At 44.0% G+C, this 21054-nt stretch overlaps 1 protein-coding gene across 3 annotated transcripts; it reads left to right on the top strand.

Moving 5' to 3' along the window:
- Positions 1-781: 781 nt before the first annotated feature.
- Positions 782-21015, top strand: slka (STE20-like kinase a). 3 transcript variants are annotated; one of them, XM_076744004.1, is made up of 19 exons: positions 782-1384; positions 4248-4412; positions 6966-7014; positions 7567-7716; positions 8667-8739; positions 9104-9298; positions 9533-9614; positions 9835-9966; positions 10060-11283; positions 11382-11512; positions 12065-12188; positions 12510-12689; positions 15872-15943; positions 17051-17180; positions 17829-17953; positions 18048-18242; positions 18639-18764; positions 18928-19041; positions 19168-21015. In XM_076744004.1, exons 1-19 carry the CDS (start codon positions 1235-1237, stop codon positions 19312-19314), a joined length of 3564 nt encoding a protein of 1187 aa, XP_076600119.1. In that variant the 5' UTR covers positions 782-1234; the 3' UTR covers positions 19315-21015. The 3 variants fall into 3 exon arrangements, with proteins under 3 accessions (XP_076600119.1, XP_076600118.1, XP_076600120.1); XM_076744003.1 differs by lacking the exon at positions 15872-15943 and adding an exon at positions 14546-14638; XM_076744005.1 differs by lacking the exon at positions 15872-15943.
- Positions 21016-21054: the final 39 nt, after the last annotated feature.

Here is a 21054-nt window from a genome sequence, read left to right as displayed (position 1 = left end):
TGATATTGTTGATTACATATCTGCCTTTTCTGTCACTTATGAAAATAAAATGTTAACCAAACTGAATCAGAAAGTTTTTCGCTATCTGTTTCACTAGTTGGTTGGGACAGTCCCGACCGATGATTGTGAATTGGCTAAAGTGAGTTAACCTACTATTTATAACCCATCGTTGACCTGAATGTGGCTAAAATGCTGAAGAACTTCTAGTTACCATTTTTTTCCTCGTCATGACGACAGGAACACAAGAAGCATGCGTGGTAGGGCCGAGGGGCTGAGCCGCTGAGCACGTCCTGCCGAGGAGATCCAGGAAACAGATACAGCTAATCAACCGCGTCAAGCTAGCTAGTAACAGAACAAGTGATAGAGGAAACGCGGACAGTTAGCTTCCGAAGTACCGCTAAACACATCGTACATAGTAGTACACAAACCCGAACAAGTTAAACAGCCGCATTCGTACCATATATATTGACAATAATGTTAAATTCCGTGAAAAAATACGCATTTTCATTCGGCAAAACAGCAGCAGCGTGAACGTTAGGCTTGGCAAAATGGCATAACGCTGTTAGCTAACTTCCATGCCCAACGGTTACTCCTCAAACATCAAACCTCACAAGACCTCTCTATTACACACTCAAAAAAGACAACAAACATCGCGTTGTTTGCCCGTTTGTTATGTGGAACGCATTGTCACTGATTTTCTCTTAATTTCAATGACTAAAAAGTGTCCAGCACGTCTCTTCCACAGTTACTGTTTTATTTTGAACGTTTTCAGCGGAAATGCAAATCATCACGTTAGCTACCTTGACGCCAGTCCGCTAACTTCTGTGTGGTCAGCCAACCGAAGCATGGGGTCCTTTGACTCACCCCTTTTCACTCGCTAACGATAGCTAAACATTAAAATAATGCCGATATGGTCGATATTTACAGCTTTATTTCTTAAAAAACGGGACCACCAGCCTGTGCGGAACGGCGAGGTCTTCTCCGTCACCCTCACCTCCCCGATCAACGTCCTGTGAGCACTGCTATCTGTGATGTGATTATGAATAACTGCCGTCGAGGGAAGTTATAATTGACATTATCATAGCTGAATGGCTACAACAGCAGCCTGTCCGCCTTCATTTAACGCCTGCATGCAGTTATTCTATTAGCCATTTGAGCTCCGCGTCGGGAGGAACCGCTATATTTTCTTGGCGGAAATAGCTGAAGACGCCGCATCCACAGCTCGTCCGAAAAGATGTCTTTCTTCAATTTTCGGAAGATATTCAAGTTGGGGCCTGATAAGAAGAAGAAACAGTATGAACATGTACACAGAGACGTTAACCCAGAGGAAATTTGGGAAATCATTGGGGAGCTGGGAGATGGGGCGTTTGGGAAAGTGTTCAAGGTAATGTATTACATCCGCCTTGGGGTTTTCTAACCTATTTCTTAAGACACTCGCTTCCATTGTGTTTCATGTGGGTCATAACGTTAAAATGACAGCAGGGATAGCGAAGCCCCGTTCAGGCCACCTCCTCCAGGCCACTGGAAACTGACATTACCCCTTCATGCGTCTGTGCTATGACAGTTACTCGTACTGTAAGCTGGACTTTTACTGTTACCTGCCTGCTAACATCTTCCTGTTGTGGATATGTAAAGATACGTGTGTTGAGGGACACCTTAACTCACCTGTAAGTGTGTCGGGGGTATTTTAAGCCAGGCCCTGTTCACTGTCACGTCAGAAATATGACTTTGCCATGTCATTGAGTTGGCCTCAAACTGTTGAAGGTATGATTCACTTCCACACAGTAAACGTGGCCTCATAAATGTCAGACTGGATTGTCTAAGAGCGATCAGATGACAAACAGATCAACATTTTAAAAAAAATAATGCTATAAATCCTGAGAGCAGCTGCCCTTCAAAGACAGATGTGGCCATTCTGCAGCCTACAATGGGCCATTTGTGAAAAGGCAAGGGCAAGTAGCTTCTTAATGCAACACACTGTGACAGGTGCACAGGTGTGTGTGTGTGTGTAAATTTAGTGTTTACTCTTCAGGTTGATGGTCTATTTGTTTTGCCAACGCACACTGTACATTATACATGAGGTGGACACAACACAGGCAACACCACCACAGTATAATGCACATTTAATGAAATGGCCCCAAAACAATGTTTGTGGAGCTTTTATCGTTAAGTTTTTGTTGAGAGAGTGCCAGAGAGGGGTCGTTCCCTCTCAGGCTGTCGTTTGTGCTGTCAGATTGCTTTATATGGCGTGGTTTTGTGTCCACCACCTGTAATCTCCGCTACCTGACGTACCTCTCCAGGTTATCTATGTGTTGGGCTGAGAAACAGCCTTTGGAAAGGTCAGCAACATGAGCACCAGTATGTGTGTCTGAGTGGAGGGTATATTGCACATGAGCTGAACATCACCTTAAAGCAGCCTCTTTGAAACAACTTTGCAGAGAGGATCGGGGCAAAATTAGAACACAGACAGTTAACAGATGAGAAATGTAGGTGGTCTACTAGTTTAGATGAAGATCCGTCTCTTCATCTCTCACTCTCTGACTTATACGGCCCCTTCCTGGAAGTCTTGTGATCAAATATAATATATATAATGCAGCCCGACACTGGCCCAGAAGTCTTTATTTTCCAGTTTCCCAGTCTTATTAGCTGATTAGCTAACTGTGATGAAAGCCAGAACTCCGCTCACGTTTTCTCGTCCTACAGATGTAGATACTCTTTTGTGTGTATGAAACGCATAGATGGTCTGGAGAGGAGTCGCCTTCTGGTCACATTACTATAAACACAGGCTGCATATTTCATCAGTTATTTCACAAGCTTTTGATGGTGGCCTCTTTTGGGTGGGGTGACAAAAATTGCCAGCAAAGTGTGAATCAGCTGTTCAAGAGAGCGAAAAAAGAGAAGAGACCTGAACTCACATGCACATCAACGTAGCTTGTGTTGTATCTTTTATTAGTGAAGAGGTGTATCATTTTTTGGACCTAACACGTTCGCATTTCCTGTCAGATCACATAGTTAGATTTTGACAAGAGTGTGAGAGACAAAATTTCAGCCCTTCTGCCGAGCACTGTGCCCGTGCAGTGCAGCTCGAGTGGTGTGAGATTTATCCTTACTACAATCTATTCAGACGGGTGAAATGATTCGCTAGTCTTACAAGATCAACTAACAATGTGCAGGATTATATGATTTGTTATTATGACACGCACAAATAATCTCATTTAATCCCTCAAACCAGACCAGCACAAAGAGTTTAGGGTAAAAATTTATGACTGAAGGCCGCAGACTGCACTCCAATCACTCAATGGCAGACAAATTGCCGCTGCCCTCTCCTTCTCGAAGCGAATACTGAATCTGCATATGTATTAGTGATGGCCTGCGCTAGACAGGCGTCAGGCAGTACAAAGGGAAAGACACAGGGAGTGTGTCAGGTCAGAACTGTGTAAATATAGGGTGTGACACACTCTGCAGCAGTTGGTTCTAACACTCCCTCCCTTTTCTTTTTCCTTAACTCCCTGAGATTGTGTCTGTATCCATAAACATTAAGTCCAAAGCTGGCCTTAAAATAACTTCTCAGCTACTTGTTTGACTGAGTGTGTGGTATTATTATTTTTTGCTTTAGTCTCTTCAGTACAGCCTAATCTGGAGTGAAGATTCTGGGGCTCATGTTATCAATGCAGACAAGCATAAGCCGTTTCCCTATTAAATCATACATTTATTTGGTGTAATCTCTAAGTTTCTGCCACTTTAACCTTACGTTTGAGCTAATAGTCGGTTTGTCAAAGTGAAAAGAAAGAAAAAAGAGAAGGCAAGATCGACAAGTTCAGCATTTGTTAGAGTAGATCAAAAGATGATGGGGTGTGTTGGAAGTATTTTGATTTTAAATGTTTTTTTTATTATTATTTTCTGTAATTTTCTTTCTCAATATATAACAATGTTATCTTGAAGTCTCTATGAAATGTATTTATAGAGACTGCTTTGATCTACACAAGCCATAAAGAGTTTCAGTGTTTATTGCTCTGGATTCAGAATGGCTTTTGTCCTAAATGAAATTGTTAATGCACAATAGCCACTCCACAGCACTGCCCCAGCAAAGCAAAGCACGCCGCTTATTCTGTAGTCCAGCCGGCAATGTCAGAAATCTATCGAGCAGCACGCTCAATTGATACAAGCCCCCCATTTGTTCTCTCTCTTTACAATTTTACATGTTGTGAATTATGTGAATTTAATCAGTTTTCTACTTTTGCTTTCAGGCTCAGAACAAGCAGAATGGGACCCTCGCCGCTGCCAAGGTTATTGACACGAAGACAGAGGATGAGTTGGAGGATTACATGGTCGAGATCGACATTCTGGCCTCCTGCAACCACCATCACATCGTCAAACTGCTGGACGCCTTCTATTTTGAAGGCAAACTTTGGGTAAGCAAGCAAGTGCCTGACTGAGAGAACTATTTTTTCCCCTTGTCTATTGCTGTTGAGTTGAAGCCAAGGAGACACGGAAGCAGTGAACCAGTCACGCATGGAGACACACGAGTTCACAAGCCAGTGTTCGTTATGCTGTTACTCAGAGGACTCTAGTATCATTCTATTAATGGATAGTAGCGGCGCATTTTTTTCCACTGTCGCTTACATTTGAAGAGTTTAAAACCCATCATGTGACGCAGTCAGAGGCTGGTGTGCAGCTAGGACTCCATGTTCCCCTGCAGGATTGCCTCACCTCCCAGAAGTCACAGGTCATAATTTGGATATAATATATATTAATGATTATACGTCATCTAATTTAAATGCACAGTGTGTCATTTCTGCAGCTTGGGGTCTCTCAATAAAGACAGTGAAAACAGAAGAGGCAGCTTGATGATGTCAAAGTAGGGTGGGATCATGGGAGTTGTTGTTTTAATTGTTAAACAACCACCACTGCTGATGGCAGTCTGTGTGACGTGACTCAGGCAGAAACGCTCAGGGACGTGGCAATGTTTTAAAGTTTTATTCACGTTCCATTTAGTCTCGTTCGCTGACTTCCTTCTTCGCTCTGACGTATCATCTGGTGTCTCCCGTGTAGTAACAGGCAAATGAAACGCAGCACCACGTTGAATAAAATTAGGGATTTCTCTGGGTTTGAACATGATTGGAAATATTTGGGATTATGTAAGTCCACAACTCAACAAGACATAAAATAGGTCTAAGCGTTTGTACACCCTTTGATGCAGAAATGTTGCATATACCCTCAAAGGATTCATTATATTTCTACAGTGTAGGAATGTTCTGACAACAGTTGGAGCCAGCTGAATACTCCCCACTGGTTTCTTCATTGTGACAAAAGAGTAAAATTCTAAAAACCCATTTTTCGTCTGTGTCTGCTTCCTTAGCCAATGCCATTTTAATACATCGTCAGTAGATCTCATTCTGAGTGCAGTAAGAGGCCCCAGAACAATTAGGTCCTGGCAGGTGGTGTCATGTGACCGTCCCTTGTGGACTGGCCACATCTATGGGATGATAATGGAGTGGTTTTGGTGGCTAGAGAAAGTGCTTGTGAATAATTCAGAGCTGCATACAGGTTGTCCCTCAGGCCCCCGTCTTAAAGCAGCATGATGAATGTGTGACTGCCTCTGCCTTGCGTGTGTTTGGTCAAGTTGATATATAATATGTTTGTTTTTTCAGCAAAAGATTAATCAGGAGAAATTTGTAGCTGAAAAACAGCATTTCCACGCATGTTGAATTTCAGCTGAGATTTCGATCAGCAGATTTTTATTTGTGCACAATTGGAACACCCGTCAGCATCAAGAGACCGTAAATTACAAGCGAGATCTATTGTGATTGAGAACAGGAACAACCACTCGGTTTCTCTGTGTCTCACTGCCTGAATAGAGGGCGGGGCTCGGTTGTGGCTTTGATTGATTTTCGCCTATCATCTGATACCGTGAGCTGCCAACTGACTGGCAATGCCAATGTAGATGAAGTGGCGGTTGGGTGCATTACATCAGCTCTTACAACTGAGGTCAGGAGCTGGTCATTTTACATCTCCATAACAGTTCTGTTATGCTCATCTAACGATAGCTGAAACGTGCGCTGTGAGCTGGAGAATCCATAGTTATGGATCTGATTATCAGACAGCAGGTCATTTGGTTTCAGCACATCAGGATATTTGTTGAAGGCACTACTACATCATTATGTTGTACAGCATGCTGTTAAGACTTTCATACTGTGAGTGACAAGTGGATGTAGATTTAAGCTGTGAAGGTTGACTCCTGGCCTTATGTCATCAGTGCATTTCCTTTCACATCTTCCCTAATAGAAATGATATGGTTTGGAAATGTATACCTGGAATATTTGTTTGTGGCAGGAGTGAAATTATGGAATTATATTGTCTACACTGCAGATGACGTCTTGACTCAAAAGAGGGTGTTGGCTTAAATTTACTGTAATGCTTAACAAAATGAGGAAATCATTCCTCACTGTATGATGAAATATCCTGGATGTGACTCAGATTTAGACGTATACAGACACTCTAAAGAAGAATATTTTGTAGGAATTGTTCTAACACAATGACCAACCATCACAATCTACTCTGCACACTTTTTGCTTAAAAATCCTGCTGAACAGACGTACTGTAGAGAAACGTTAAGGAGAGGATCCCAGTAACTGTCTCCAGCTTACAACTCGGACCTCCACTGATGTTTCGATCCAGTGAGGACTGACACATAAAGACAGTCCGGAAATAGAAAGGAAAATATGTGTGGATAGATGATGCTCAGTGTGGCTGTTCTGTGTCTGATCGATTGGCTTCTTGGAATGTCTCCACGGCATAATCAATAACATGGAATAGGGGTTGTGTCTGCTCAGTCTTTTTCCTATAGAGATCATGTTGTTCACCTACGTTGCATAACACAAATTCCTCCTTTAAGCAAATTGTGGATTGGTTGCGTTACAGCACACATGACTTATTTCTCCCCTCCTTTTGTTTTGCCGTTGCAGATTCTGATCGAGTTCTGTGCGGGTGGTGCGGTGGATGCCATCATGCTTGGTAAGTCCCTCGTTCATTGAAGGAAACAGAAAATTATTATAACATTCTGGAGCTTTTTTCTTTGCTCCATCCTCAAGTGCCAGCTCTTTTTATTCCATCCAGAAGCCTCCTCTGTGGGATTTTTTTTTCCCTCTCCCCAGTTGGAGAGGCCATTCCAACTGTGTAATTATTGTGGCTCAGCTTTCAAGGAGTGGTTATTCCACTTCTGGTGCATGCAGTTTCTCTCTCCTAAACCTTGAAGACCTCACTACTTTTTGTTATGCATGAATTACCATGACAAAGAGCATATCAATTAATTCACTTTGCTGTTGGATGTTGACGCAGTCTGCTCTGTCTGACTCACCTAGAGCGAATTTCATCCCCCAGATTTATCCAGTCATACATGCTGGCTGGTGTGAGGGTGGAGTTTGGTCCTCCAGTTGCTATTGGATACCATCAGGCTGTCATATTTTATGTTAACATATCCAAATGGATTATTCTGTGTTTGTAAAAGTGCATCACAACAACCACAGTAACAAAATGTGATTGATCCGTGTGCATGTTTATCCACAGAGCTGGAGAGGCCCCTGACAGAGCCCCAGATCCGCGTGGTGTGCAGGCAGACCTTAGAGGCCTTGATTTACCTCCACGAGAACAAGATCATCCACAGAGACTTGAAAGCCGGGAACATTCTCCTCTCCTTGGATGGAGAAGTGAAACTGGGTAAAAAAATCTGCTGCCGTTGTAATATTTCACCGAGTGTGAAGGATTATTCAGCGAGGAAAGGTCACTCATGTTCCAGCGAAGCACATGTTGGGGTAGTCGCTGTAGAGCACTACACAGAACAATAGCTGATTCGCTGTTGATTTCTCTCTCAGATATATGTCCTTGGTGGCCACTCTGAACCGTCCTGCAGGGCCACCACTAATAGGCTTAAAAAGCTAATAAGTAAAGGTAATTGTGGATCCCTTTGCCATCAGTGCCATGGCAGCCGGCAGAGCTATGCGACTTTGGGGATAGTGGTAACAAGTACACAGCGCAGTGTTTACATATGATAAAACTGGAATGACTCATTCATGTGGTGTCGAGTTTAAAAAAAAAAAAAAAAAAAAGCTCCAAGGAGAGGACTGTATTTTTTATACCCCACTTATGGACTGGAGTTGGTGATACATTGAATTGGTTACATAATTTTGCAGAAGTAAAAGTATTCATGTTGCTGCTGTAGCATCTATAGCTGCTGGCTCCCCGATGATTCATGCTCTGTAGGCAGAGGGTCAGGACGCAGCCTAGCAAACAATAATTATCAAGCAGTCACCAGGGACTTAATGATAGATCTCACTTTCCCTCAAATGCGTACATACTGTAAGCAATGTGAGAGAAAGACGGCAGGTTGGAAGAGTTTGACAGGTGACAAAGCTGCAGGGAGTGATGATGTACTCCAGGAGTATTATGAAAAGGAGACTGAGGTGTCTCTGCCCACTTACAGGGGTCATGTTTGAAAGCTTGAAGCAGGTTAGTTAAGAAGGACGTTTGTTAAAACTGTTGCTCTCGTAGAAATGTGATACATGTTATTTAAATCTTCTGTTCCAATGGATCCACAATACATAAAGTGTCATTATGGAGTTTAGTTTGATGTGCTGATGAAAAGGATCTTAATTCATTTCTGCTTTCAGCTGACTTTGGGGTGTCTGCTAAAAATACCAAGACGTTACAGAGAAGAGACTCTTTCATCGGCACTCCGTATTGGTGAGTCATGCAGTCTGCATGCTGGAGGGCATTCACCCCTTTCAATCTGATAATTGTCTTAGCGTGGCCCACAGCTACGGGTGATGATTTTTTTATGCTCTGGCACAAAAGCTGTGTGGAATGCGGGATAATGGAAAAAGCCTCATTCAGCACTCGGGTGTTTGATGACCTCAGCCTAAAATGCTGCATGGGCTTCCTATCTTTCAAGTTCCAGACCGACATGCACGCACGTACTATTTTATTGTCCTTTTTCTTCAGTCGGCCGTTAGGGATCATCAAGCAACACGCCTGAATGCCCACACTAACTCGCAATCCAAAATTAACCTAATGCTAATCACAAACCCACTGACTTCTAATTCTGCAGGATGGCCCCAGAGGTGGTAATGTGTGAAACCTCCAAGGACCGTCCATACGACTACAAGGCCGACATCTGGTCCCTCGGGGTAACCCTGATAGAGCTGGCGCAGGTTGAGCCACCCAACCACGAGATGAATCCCATGAGAGTGCTGCTGAAAATAGCCAAGTCCGAGCCGCCCACACTCATGCATCCCTCTCGCTGGTAAGACGGTGCGCTGGTGATAATTAGACAAGAGGTGGCACTGGAATGTTTCCGGATTGGAGATAAGGATGTTGTTTACTGTTTAATGTGTGAAAGCTTGGTGAATTGTTAATGCTTGACTGAATGGCCACAGGGGGAAGAATGCTATTCATTTGATTCCACGAAGCAGCACACAGGGACATTTTCTCAGGTCTGTGGACAGCAGGCTGATTCATTTTTATTTATTCTTCAAAGGTCACCAGAATTCAACGACTTTCTGCGAAAAGCACTTGATAAGAATGTGGACAATAGGTGGAGCTCAGTACAGCTCCTACAGGTGAGCTGCCCTCCTTCATTCACTCCCTGCTGTTATCTCACAGCATGTAACCGTATATGCAGCTTACAACATAACCCAAAGAATGCATACACACTCAACAAATAGTAAAGGTGTCATTTTCTGTTTTGCTCTCTGTTCTTAGATGTGATTCAGCGCTCTGTTTGTGAAGAATAAATATATCTTTCATGTTGATGTCTTGTGTCCCTGTGCATCTGTGTAGCATCCTTTTGTCACCAGTGTAACCGATAGCAGGCCTCTCAGGGAGCTCATCGCCGAGGCCAAAGCTGAAGTCACAGAGGAGATCGAGGATAGCAAAGAGGAGGAGGAGGAGGAAGAGGTCGATACACCTGTGGTATGCAGTTTTATTGGTGTGCATATATAATAAGCGTAATATTTTTTTTTTTACCACTGACTGATGACATATTGCGATGTTCGCATTGCTCAGGCGGCTCCTGGACACAAGCGAGCGCCGTCAGATGCCAGTGTGGCCAGCTCAGAGGATGACAAAGTCCCACCGACTCCCTCCACGCTGGAATCTGTTACAGAAAAGACGGAAGTCAACCATGCTGAGGACCGGACCAGTGATAAGCTCTCTGATGAAGGGCTTGGAACAAGTGAGGTAGACAAGACTGAGGAGGAGAAACTCAATGAGGTGTCTGATGCCAGTAATGAAGACCTGGGGCCTGGGCTAATAGAGCCCACCAAGGACGTGATCTCACAAGATCCTACAGAGCCTAAACCAGACGGTGGTCAAGATAAAGAGATTCCTGCTGAGCCTGTATTATCACAGCCAGAAGAACCTGTAGATAAAGTGGATACTCAAGAACTTGAAACAGATGGTCAAGAAACAGAGGAGGAACAGAAGGAGACACAAGAAGTGAAACCAGAGGATGAACCTCCTCAAGTAATAGAAGAAGAAAGAGGACACGAAGCTGAAGAGGTGAAAGAAGAGGAAGAAAAAGAAGCAGGTACTGAAGAATCCAGAGAATCACAAGAGCAACCTGAAGATGCGCCAGAAGAACCAGAATCCATACCAAGAGAAGTGGCACAAGTAGAAGAAGAAGAAGGCAAAGAACCCGATGAGGAGATGCTTCAACATGAAGCAGCAGATGACACAGATAATGGCACAGATGTAAACACAGAGAATATAGAATCGAATGTAATGGACACCAACATAAATGGAAGTGTAACTGACTCCCCCGCTGAGATTTTGCTGGAGAAGGAGGCCATCGAAAGTCAGCCAGAGGAGAAGCCTGAGGATGAGGCCCCTGAGGAGGCAGGACCGCCTGAACAAGACAATCAGCCCAGAGAAGAGGTTGAAGTAAAGGAACAAGCACCAGATGAATCCACAAATGGAGTCAGCGATGAAGCCAAAGACACCTCTGAAGAGCAAGTGGTCCCATGTAAAGATGCCCCTGTGAAGGAGGATGAGGAGAAAACCACCCAAGCAGATGAGAGCACTTCCCAAGATGCTGTCTCTGTCCTGGAGAGTGAAACGGATTCAGAAAGCAAGATCGAACATGGTAGTCCTGCTGTGATCAAACCAGATGTGGAGAAGGACTCGGACTCTGGAAGCAGCTCTGCTGCTGATAGCAACAGCCTTGACCTCAATCTGTCCATCTCCAGCTTCCTGTCCAAGAGCAAAGAAGGAGGCTCTGTATCTATGCAGGTAACATGATCTGTGCCTCACTCACAACCTCAGTTGTTAAGTTATCAACACTTTTTCTGATCACTTGAGCCCCAGACACATTCTTGTTTCATTTGTAGGAGTCAAGACGTCAGAAGAAGACACTGAAGAAGACACGTAAGTTCATGGTGGACGGCGTGGAGGTCAGTGTGACGACGTCAAAGATTGTGACAGATAACGACACCAAGAATGAAGAGATGAGATTCCTGAGGTACGTCTGTGTGCAGCCTGCCTGCCATTCTGATGGTCTAAATATGTCACATGGCCTATTTAACATGTCTGCCTTAAATAGTTCCTGTTCACGTCACAACCCCCACAGCTTTTTACAAATGCCGGGTTATCTCCTGTGATGAACGCCGCGTTATGTTACTGTCATCTCCCACGTTGCCTTTTAAAGACATGAGATATCCTCGCTCCAAACGTTTACACCAGTGCTGTCTGACTAGTTGCTGCTGGGTTCTTGACCTCATGTCAGTAACGCACAGAGTTAACATGTATAAATTTAGCAACTAGTGATTCAGAAAACAGGAAAGTAAGTCTCCAATTAAATATGAATGGGAGACATTGTAATCAATTTTAAATTGCGTATGAAAAATAGATGAAGAACCAGACCATAAAATCCCATCTCAAAAATGAAATATTTAAAGTTTTTTGTGAATAGAGAACTGTATCATCAATGACGAGCCACTGAATATGAGATGCGTTAATATGGTGGCACCCTGACTGCACTGTTGTGTGTGTGTGTGTTGTGTGGTTTCCTCAGGCGGCAGGAGTTGAGAGAGCTGCGCCTCCTGCAGAAAGAGGAGCAGAGGGCCCAACAGCAGCTGAGCAACAAGCTGCAGCAGCAGAGAGAGCAGATCTACCGGCGCTTCGAACAGGAAACTGCTGTGAGTCAGTTTGTTCATACCACAGTGGTTTGATGTTTTTTTTTTCATTTGGCCAATTCCTAGGAAATGAGCTGCTTCTTCTGAAAGTTGGTCTAATTTTGATATACATAAAACATGTAGCCAAACACCAGTCTGTTGCTATCACTTATCATTTCCTCATTCAGCATTTCTACTGTGAAGAGCAAGTTCTCTCAAAGCCAGGCTGAGATGACTCCATAGAAATGTCTCTTACTGTTAATCTTCCCTTCCCTCCTCCGCAATTAAGGCTTGAAACTCATGTTGTCAGGCTGATGCCAGCGTCTGTCGACTCTGTCTGTGCAGGCTAAGAAGCGTCAATATGACCAAGAAGTGGAGAATCTTGAGAAGAAGCAGAAGCAGACCATTGAGCGACTGGAACAGGATCACACCAGCCGCCTCCGGGACGAAGCCAAACGCATCAAAGCGGATCAAGACAAGGAGCTCTCCAAGTTCCAAAACATGCTGAAGAACCGGAAGAAAGAGGTACTGTAGTGCACGACTGCTTCTGCATGCAAGTGCTTTTAGCAGGGCTGATTAGCTCTTAACTGGGGGAGCTAGGGGGTCGTAAGCATTTGCATGTCATAAATACGAGCTGTTTAATGGTGCATGTGTTTAACAACTTAGCCGGTGGCTGTGTCATATTAATCCTATGGGAGTGGTGTGCCTTGCTGTTCTGCCTGGTGCTGTATGTGTGCAAATGATAGCAACAGACAGACTGTGCTATCTTTCTCCTAGATGCTGCTAGCTCCATGTTGTTGTATCCATTATTCATCAGCCCCGAGGCTTCTAGTTGCCTCCTAAGCAATACTGTGCTACTGAGTCTATTTGTTATTTTTAGAGAACAATTTAATAAAGGTTCAGTTTCAGGCTAAGGATGAAACCTTATCATGATGGTGTGCTGGGCTTGTTATAAAGAGTCTGTATTAGAGTTTTCTGCCTCTTTCTCTGCTTGGCAGCCTTAAACACTTTGATAGATTTTTTTGGGCGTGCTCGTCGTTTGTGTGTTTCGCTTTACGCAGCTTTTTTATGGCAATCATGGCAGTTGGCATCCATTGTACATTATGATGCCTTGGTGGTTGTTGTGCAGCTTGCAATTTGCTTTCTGGGCCATTTAGAGTATATTTTCGTTGTGCAGGTTGGCTTTAAGTGGTTGCTTCAGCCCTCAGCTATGTACTTTGTTGTGGCTGTTTAGCTGCAAAAACAAAAGCTATTTCCTATTGAAAAAATGCATATTTTGTCATTTGCAATGTTGTATTCTTTATTCAAAATGTACTGTCATTGTGTATTTAACTAACCATGTCTCTTGTATGAGTGTGTGAGGTGGCTTTGGTCATGAGATGGCCCACTTGGTGTTGGCTGGTGGTGTGGGGCTCATCTGGAGAGATAATGAAAGCCTTCATTAGGGTAACTGATGTGGAATCATCTTTAATGTCATCTCTAAGAATTCAAGCAAGCACAAACACAGAAAGCTCCTGTAAGAACACTTGTAATAGTGGACTGAAACTCACCAAAGTTTTTGTAGACATACTTAATTTCTTAAGGCATGTAAGAAAAAAGGCCTTGGACTGAGACAGCAGGCCATCTGTGCTGACAGTAATAATAGAGGTTATTTCTCACTCTCACTGTTTGTGGCCTCTGTTGAAGAAAGATCCACCCACCTAGATGGTTTAGTGTAGCCACCAGTGTCACAGTGGTACACTGGTGTTAAGCGCTGAGCTGTAGTCTATCAGCTGCACTCCGGCATCGGGGTGTAAGCCAGAAGAAACGGCATCATCCACACATCTGTTCGGTCCGTAAGCAGACTGAAGTGGGTCATGGGCACCAGGTGAGATATTACATATTTCGTTTTCACCAAGGTGGAGTCCTTAAGATGTCCAGGACTTCTGAGAGTGAGCTCCACGTTTCAGGACTGATGGTCATAGTCGCCAGATGATTCCAACTCAGTTACTGCATTTTAATTCCTAGAGGGAAATGCTCATCTTACTGGCTGTGGGACTTAATTGAATGCGAAGTAATACGGTGATACATGAAACGCTTACAATGGGAGCTGATTTTGAGACTAACATCTTCTGCCATGTGTTTCTTTTGACATGACTCTAACTCGTAGATTTCAAACTCACCGTTCTGAAAAACTACTAATCAAAAAGACTGACTGACTAGTTCGGAGGAGCATCAGACGTAGGTCGTGGGAATCAAGCATGCTGACTTCCAATCAGTTGGTGGCGGGATGCAGTTATATCCTCTCAAAGTGGGCCGTGCATGTCTTCTACTGTTGTTGGCCAGCTTTGTCAGATTTTCAGAATATACAGCATCAACCAGCTTCTGCACACACACTGTAGGTCAAACAGGAAGTTGGACAGTCACCCAAACACATGAGAAAAGAGCTCATGAAACGCTTAAAGGAGGACCTGTCTCTCCTTAAGACTGCAGAGGTAAACCGTCAACCTGCTGCCTCTCACTCTGTCAAATGGTAACATTACTCTTTCTCTCTTTTTCTCCTTATCTCTCTCTATATATATAACCTCATTCATTCTCTGTATAATCTCATTCCTTCATATGCACACAAACACAAAGACCTGCTGTGTCTGCAATGGCTCCCTTTTTCCTAATATATCGAGCGCACTGTAATAACTTTCTGACGTTTTATTAGAGTGTCTGAAATTTCAGCAGTATGATTATACGCATGATAATCATGAGACTATAGAAACTGTGTTGCTGTGATGGGCTAAGATGCAGATCAATGAGCAGAACTGCTTTATGGCTGGATTGGATTGGATTGGATAGCAGAGTTGTGATCAATCAATATCAGTGTGATGAAGCAACTTGATCTGTTATGTATTTAATAAGTTTAGCTGGAACTGGATGAGCCACACCGTCAGGCTCGTCTGTAAATGGGTTCTGTATTGAGTTTCCACTAAATGTAATACACTGTGGTATTCATCAATATCACAGTATAATAATGACGGCTGATTATTCGTTCAATTGATAGAAGCTTTGATAGCTGAAATCACTCTCGTCCTGTCAGCGATGATGAAAAACGATGAAATGATTCACAAGTGTCCGCTCTCATTTCACTGCTCGCCTTAGAGTAACCCTGCAGTGTTTATCATGCGCTGAGCGGGAATCAATGAACAGGGGAGAAATTGCAGACACAGCAGACATCTGTACTGAAAGCTCGTCCGAACTCTGTTTCACTGTGCATCTTTTATGAATTAGACATGAGTCGTGCGCACAAAGGCCTTCTTTTCTTTGAAAGGTAACTCTTAGATTATTAACACTCCATGAGCCAGTAGCATGGAAAGCAACAAAACTGCCTTTTAGCCAGCTGGATTAAGCTCGAGTGCCGGAATTATGAGCCGCTTTCAAGCGTGAGAAGAGATATTAATAACTAATTAACTGACCTCCTCCTAACATTCATCCAGAGCTGTGCTGTGCGCCGCAAACTCACCGACATTCCCAAAGTGGGAAACGGCCATCTCTTACATAACTTGGGCAGAATCAGTGTGTGTGTGTGTGTGTGTGTGTGTGTGTGTGTGTGTGTGTGTGTATGTGTGTGCGCGCGTGTGCGTGCTGGTGTGTGTTTGTGGGTGAGAGTGCGATCCTCAGCCTGCTGTGTGCTGTCTGTCCCTGATCAGGGCGAGTGCGCTGTGTGCTCTCCTCCGCAGGCAGTGGCCCAGGTTATGATACAGTCTTTTCAGTTGTCCTCATGCGCACTCTTCAACGCTCAGATGCAGGATGTAAGTCCCCCCCCCCACACTCTCTCCCCCGCCCTGTTTCTCTCCTCTGGCCCATACTTAGATGTGAGCAAAGTTAAGTGACAGGATAGCTTGTGATGGTTTTGCTTTAAATACGACACATGTAAGCATGGGCGGTTTGTTTTTTGCTTCTTTTTTTTTTTTTTCTGAGTGTTGTCGTCACTGTGTTTGTGCGGTGGTTCTCTCTTCCTCTCCTGCTCAGTATTTTCCCTCCACCAAACCACAAATGTTCTACATCCAGTCTGTGTATTTTATATGGCGTTGATATTGCATTACATCGTTTGCATCAGGCTACATTGAGTGTGGGAGTGAACACTTGAACACAGCGCTCTTTCCCAGAGGTGGTGTAGTTGTTGATTCCCTTCTGTCTGGATCCATGTTTGTCAGCCAGGGTCCAAATATAGAGTGACCGCCTTACAGGATGGATGTTAAAGTCACTTGTGAATAATTCAGTTACGGTATCACATTGTAAACAGCACAATTTGGATTCAGCAGTGTAATGGTAATGCTAGGCTTTCTGCTGATCGAGCGTGTTATTATATGATCTATTATGCCTAATCATAGTTAAGTAATAGCAGTGCATAACCTACAATTTGCCACCAGCTGGGTGTTAGACATCTAAAGAATAGATCTTTACATCTTTATAAAGTGAGAAGAAAAGGAAGTTTAGTGAGCAGACAGCTCTGGCACGTTAGGTAACGGGTCATGCATAATGCAGACTGTGCTCTGGACGGTGTTAACGTCAGTGTCGATGTTGTCTCACATAAAGCTGTGAATCTGAATCTTTACTCAGCTGTTAACTTTTCTTCCTCTCTCTCTTCACCTCCATTGTGGATCGTTGCCATCCATGATCTCTGCGTGTCTCCTCCTCTGACTCCAGTTGATGATGTGACATCTTAGTGCTCTGTGTTGTACTGAGCTTGAAGTGGTTGATTCGACTAGATGATATCGTTTTATTTCAGGCCGTTTTTGATACTTTAGACGCATTTGCACTGTGACATGTTCGTGTGCTGTCTCTCTCTGCTGTCCCTCTGTCTGATGGCTTCCTCTGGCTGTTTCTCATTGCTCTTCCTCTCTCTGGCTCCTCAGGAGCAGGAGTTCCTACAGAAGCAGCAGCAAGAACTGGACGGAGCTCTCAAGAAAATCATCCAGCAGCATAAACTGGAGATTGCCACTATTGAGAGAGACTGCCTCAACCACAAGCAGCAGCTGATGAGAGGTAAGGTGGAGGAAGAGCAAAGCAATCAGCACTCACCACCTAATAAAGCTTAACACAATTTCTGAATGTGCATTTCCTACATTAGAGTTTCCATTTATTTCAGTGTGACATGAAAATCAGATTGTGGAGCGTAGTAAAGCCGAGTGAAGCTGTTGTGGTGCGTTCATGTGCTGCTGAGAAATTGGAAACTTCTGGTTCTGGTTTCCTGCCAGCACAGCTGAAGGCACCACATCAGCAGACTCTTGTTATCAATCCGTGCTTAGATCACATTACAACTAAATTTGACAAAACAGGCAACCTGATGTGACTGTTTACTCAGGCGTCGAGCATCCTGTGCAAGTTTCAGGTCCCCCAGTTCATTTTCATAACAGACATGAAAGCAACAACCGCCTGAAAGGTAGAAAAAATAATCCTTTTTTAAACTTATGTCATCTAATAACAGAGTGTGTGTCAGTGACTGCTGTGTGTGACATGCACAGAACGAGGAAAGATGTGCTGCTTGAGGAGACGTGTCGCAGCTTGCCGCGGCTGCCCGACAGCGTTGCCTGTTTTTCATTACTCTACTCGTCACAGGCGAACATGCATGTGCTTGTTTGCTCAGTCATACTTGTGCGACATTAGAAGGCGATATTTTTGTGTGTTTTGTAGCTCGAGAGGCCGCCATGTGGGAGCTGGAGGAGCGCCACCTGCAGGAGAAGCACCAGCAGCTGAAGCAGCAGCTGAAAGACCAGTACTTCCTGCAGAGACACCAGCTGCTGAAGAGGCACGAGAAAGTAAGAGCTTTGAGAGAGATGGAGTCAGAGGAAGCGTGCAGTCTTATTTAAATAATCCTGCTGAACTCCACCGCTGTGTGTTTTCTTTTTGTAGGAGATGGAGCAGATGCAGCGCTACAACCAGCGGCTGGTAGAGGAGATGAAGAACAAGCAGACTCAAGAGAGGGTTCGTCTGCCCAAGATCCAGCGCAGCGAAGCCAAGACCCGCATGGCCATGTTCAAGAAGAGCCTGCGGATCACCGCCGCTGCCGCCATCACCCTGGAGCAGGAGAGAGAGCGGATAAAGCAGGTACAGAGGCTGAAGTGGCTGAGCACGCACGCGCTTTTTTTAGCAGCACTATGTCACCCTCACAAATGGTCACACCTCGGATCTGTCCAGCACAAACACAGCGCTCTTAACGAGCCCGGTCTGGCTGAGCAGAAACTTTCCATTCACCGTTTCACGAGCTTCTCCGGCTCTGCATCGTCCTCCAAATGCTGTTTCTACCTCGCCTTGTTCAGACCAATGCGCAATGTGGAGGAAATCTAAAACATCTTAAAAATTCTCTGCAGCTAGCAGGAGGATGTTGCCTAACACTAAACACAGAACAGTGGAAAGCAGATACCAAGAAATTATGTCACAGCTTAATCTGGGCAGGGTTGTGCGTTCTGCATTGTCATGACAGCGCGTCGTATTTTCGCTTAGTTTGCTTCTCAGGAAGAAAAGAGGCAGAAGAACGAGAGGCTGCATCAACACCAGAAACATGAGAACCAGATGAGGGATCTGCAGCTGCAGTGTGACTCAAACATCAGGGAGCTGCAGCAGCTACAGGTGGGGCTACATCACACACACACACACACACACACACGTTTTATGTGTGGAAGTGTTGACCTCATCTGCAACTGTGATTCCATTAAAGTTGGGACACTGTGTAAAACATAAATAAATACTTTCTTCCCCAATCATGACGCTCTCACCTGTTGTTTTCTTACAGAATGAGAAATGCCACCTTCTGGTCGAACATGAGACCCAAAAGCTGAAGGAGCTGGACGAGGAGCACAGCCAAGAGATAAAGGAGTGGAGGGAGAAGCTAAGGCCCAGGAAGAAGGTATATTTGATGTCCACTCCCTGCTCGGCTGCCTCTTACAAATTCTCTCTACATTCTTACCACATTCAGTAAACAGTCATCCTCTCAGCGGTTGCCTCAGTTGTTTGTATCTGCTGCCCCCTGCAGGCGTTAGAGGAGGAGTTCACGCGGAAGCTCCAGGAGCAGGAGGTGTTCTTCAAGATGAGCGGCGAGTCCGAATGCCTTAACCCCACCACCCAGAGTCGAGTATCCAAGTTCTACCCCATCCCAAACCTGCACAACTCTGGGTTATAGCCCCGTGTCTGCCTGTGCTGCTGGACAGACTCTTATCAAACATGGCTGCGCTCCCAGACTCCTCCTGGTGCGGCGGCATCATTTCTGCGACCGTTACTGATAAACGTGAAAGTGTCCTCACTGCTTTGACTCCACAGTTAGTGAGCATGACGTGCCTACACACCGTTCCCTCACTTAATCAGTTTTTCTCAGCTCGCGGGGAAACGCCGTATGGATGATGTGCACTTTCTTTGAGCATGTTCAAATTTTCAGAGTGTGCAGTTGGTAGTTAAGGCCAATCATGCTTGTCAGATTATTGAAAGCACAGGCTGCTACAGTATGAATGATCTCCAGTGCCTCTTTTTTTTCTGCATTTAGGCCCTTTCCTGTGTTTTCTACAGCTTGCAGTACATACAGAGCCCCCTGAATGTCTCGCACTTAAATACCTGGTTATCATTTCCACCCCGTTATCACAAGAGGGATTTTAATCAATGTCACTTAAGATGGCGATTAAACTCTGAGATCTTATTTTGCTGCATGTAAGGCAGAGCTGGTTCAAGGGAGATGCGCTGATGAGTCAGCTGACTCGGGAGAAAAAGTCTGTTGTTGTAAGACTTTGTTATGTCTGTGTAGTTTTGCGTGGGCGCGTTGGGATCGTAAGGCTGTGAGTTCCACTTAAAAGAATCGTACTGTGTCGTAAATGAGTGAAATGTTACATGTGTGCACCTACATATGAAGTTTAATCAGATACTGTGCTCACCATGAGGAGTTTACCGTCTCCAGAGCAAACATGTGTCGCTTTAGTATTTCAGTGACTCCCAAACTTACATTCCTGGTTTAGTGAAACACAGAGGTGAGCTGTTACTTCCTGGAGAATGATTGAATCACTTTACCTTCTGGGAGTTAGGTTGGGCAGTGGTCTCACAAACAAATGCTTTTGTTGTGAAGACAAATGAATATTAAAGGAATGTAAAGCTGTTGATTTGCACTGTTTTGCCGCTTGAGCTGAAGAAAAAAAATATGCAGTAGTGAACTGTCAATGTGTTTTTGACAGCGAGTCTCCTTTGTCTCACCCAGGCCTATTCAAACTCCAAACTGACCGAGTCATTTCATGTTTTTTACTCATTATTTGACTTGTTTTTTTCTTTTTTTTAAAAACGTGCCCTTAGTATTTTATGACCACATCTAGTTTTCTAAACATGTACTCCTGATGTATTGATGCTATAATCGCTCTTTTTGGTGAGCCTTTCCTCTTCTTGAGACCAGTGTTGTACGAGAGGTAAAATGCTGTATCTGTAACTGTGTGAGCTTGGACGCGTGAGGAGATGTCCATCGCTGTATTTTATGAGCAAAGTGTCGACGGTTCACAAAAAGAGACGCACTCCAAGATAACCTGATACGTTTCTTTTGCCACATCAGTGCATGTTATCATTTCTGTATGCCGACATTAACATTGACTTGTGTTTTTGTCATGAATGCTGGATTTTTATTGGGGTTATTGGAGACTGTGTCGTGTGAATTACACCATACGCCCCGTAGATTTCAAATATTTTTTTATTTCGTTAAGTTACAGCATTTTGATGTGTCGACCACTCGTCATTCTACCACAATGAATATTCTTAGTATATGCAGTTTTTGATGTCAGATCAAATGTATTTAAAGTGTCTTTATAAATGGACATTTTTCTTTTTGTTGTAAATAAAATATTGACTGTTTATTTGACATTGGAAACTCCGTGAGTGACATTTTTGTTTTAGTCAT

Source organism: Chaetodon auriga, chromosome 11 (genome assembly GCF_051107435.1).
Source record: "Chaetodon auriga isolate fChaAug3 chromosome 11, fChaAug3.hap1, whole genome shotgun sequence".
NCBI classification, from domain to species: domain Eukaryota; kingdom Metazoa; phylum Chordata; class Actinopteri; order Chaetodontiformes; family Chaetodontidae; genus Chaetodon; species Chaetodon auriga.
Note: the sequence above shows the minus strand (reverse complement) of the source record. Positions and strands in the feature narration are given on the sequence as shown.

Bases quoted from the DNA above. Each gene is read 5' to 3' on its own strand.
- slka (XM_076744003.1), top strand. From the start codon at position 1,235: ATGTCTTTCTTCAATTTTCGGAAGATATTCAAGTTGGGGCCTGATAAG. The intron at 1,385-4,247 runs GTAATGTATTAC...TTTTGCTTTCAG, and splicing joins CGTTTGGGAAAGTGTTCAAG to GCTCAGAACAAGCAGAATGG. The intron at 12,690-14,545 runs GTACTGTAGTGC...CACACACTGTAG, and splicing joins TGAAGAACCGGAAGAAAGAG to GTCAAACAGGAAGTTGGACA.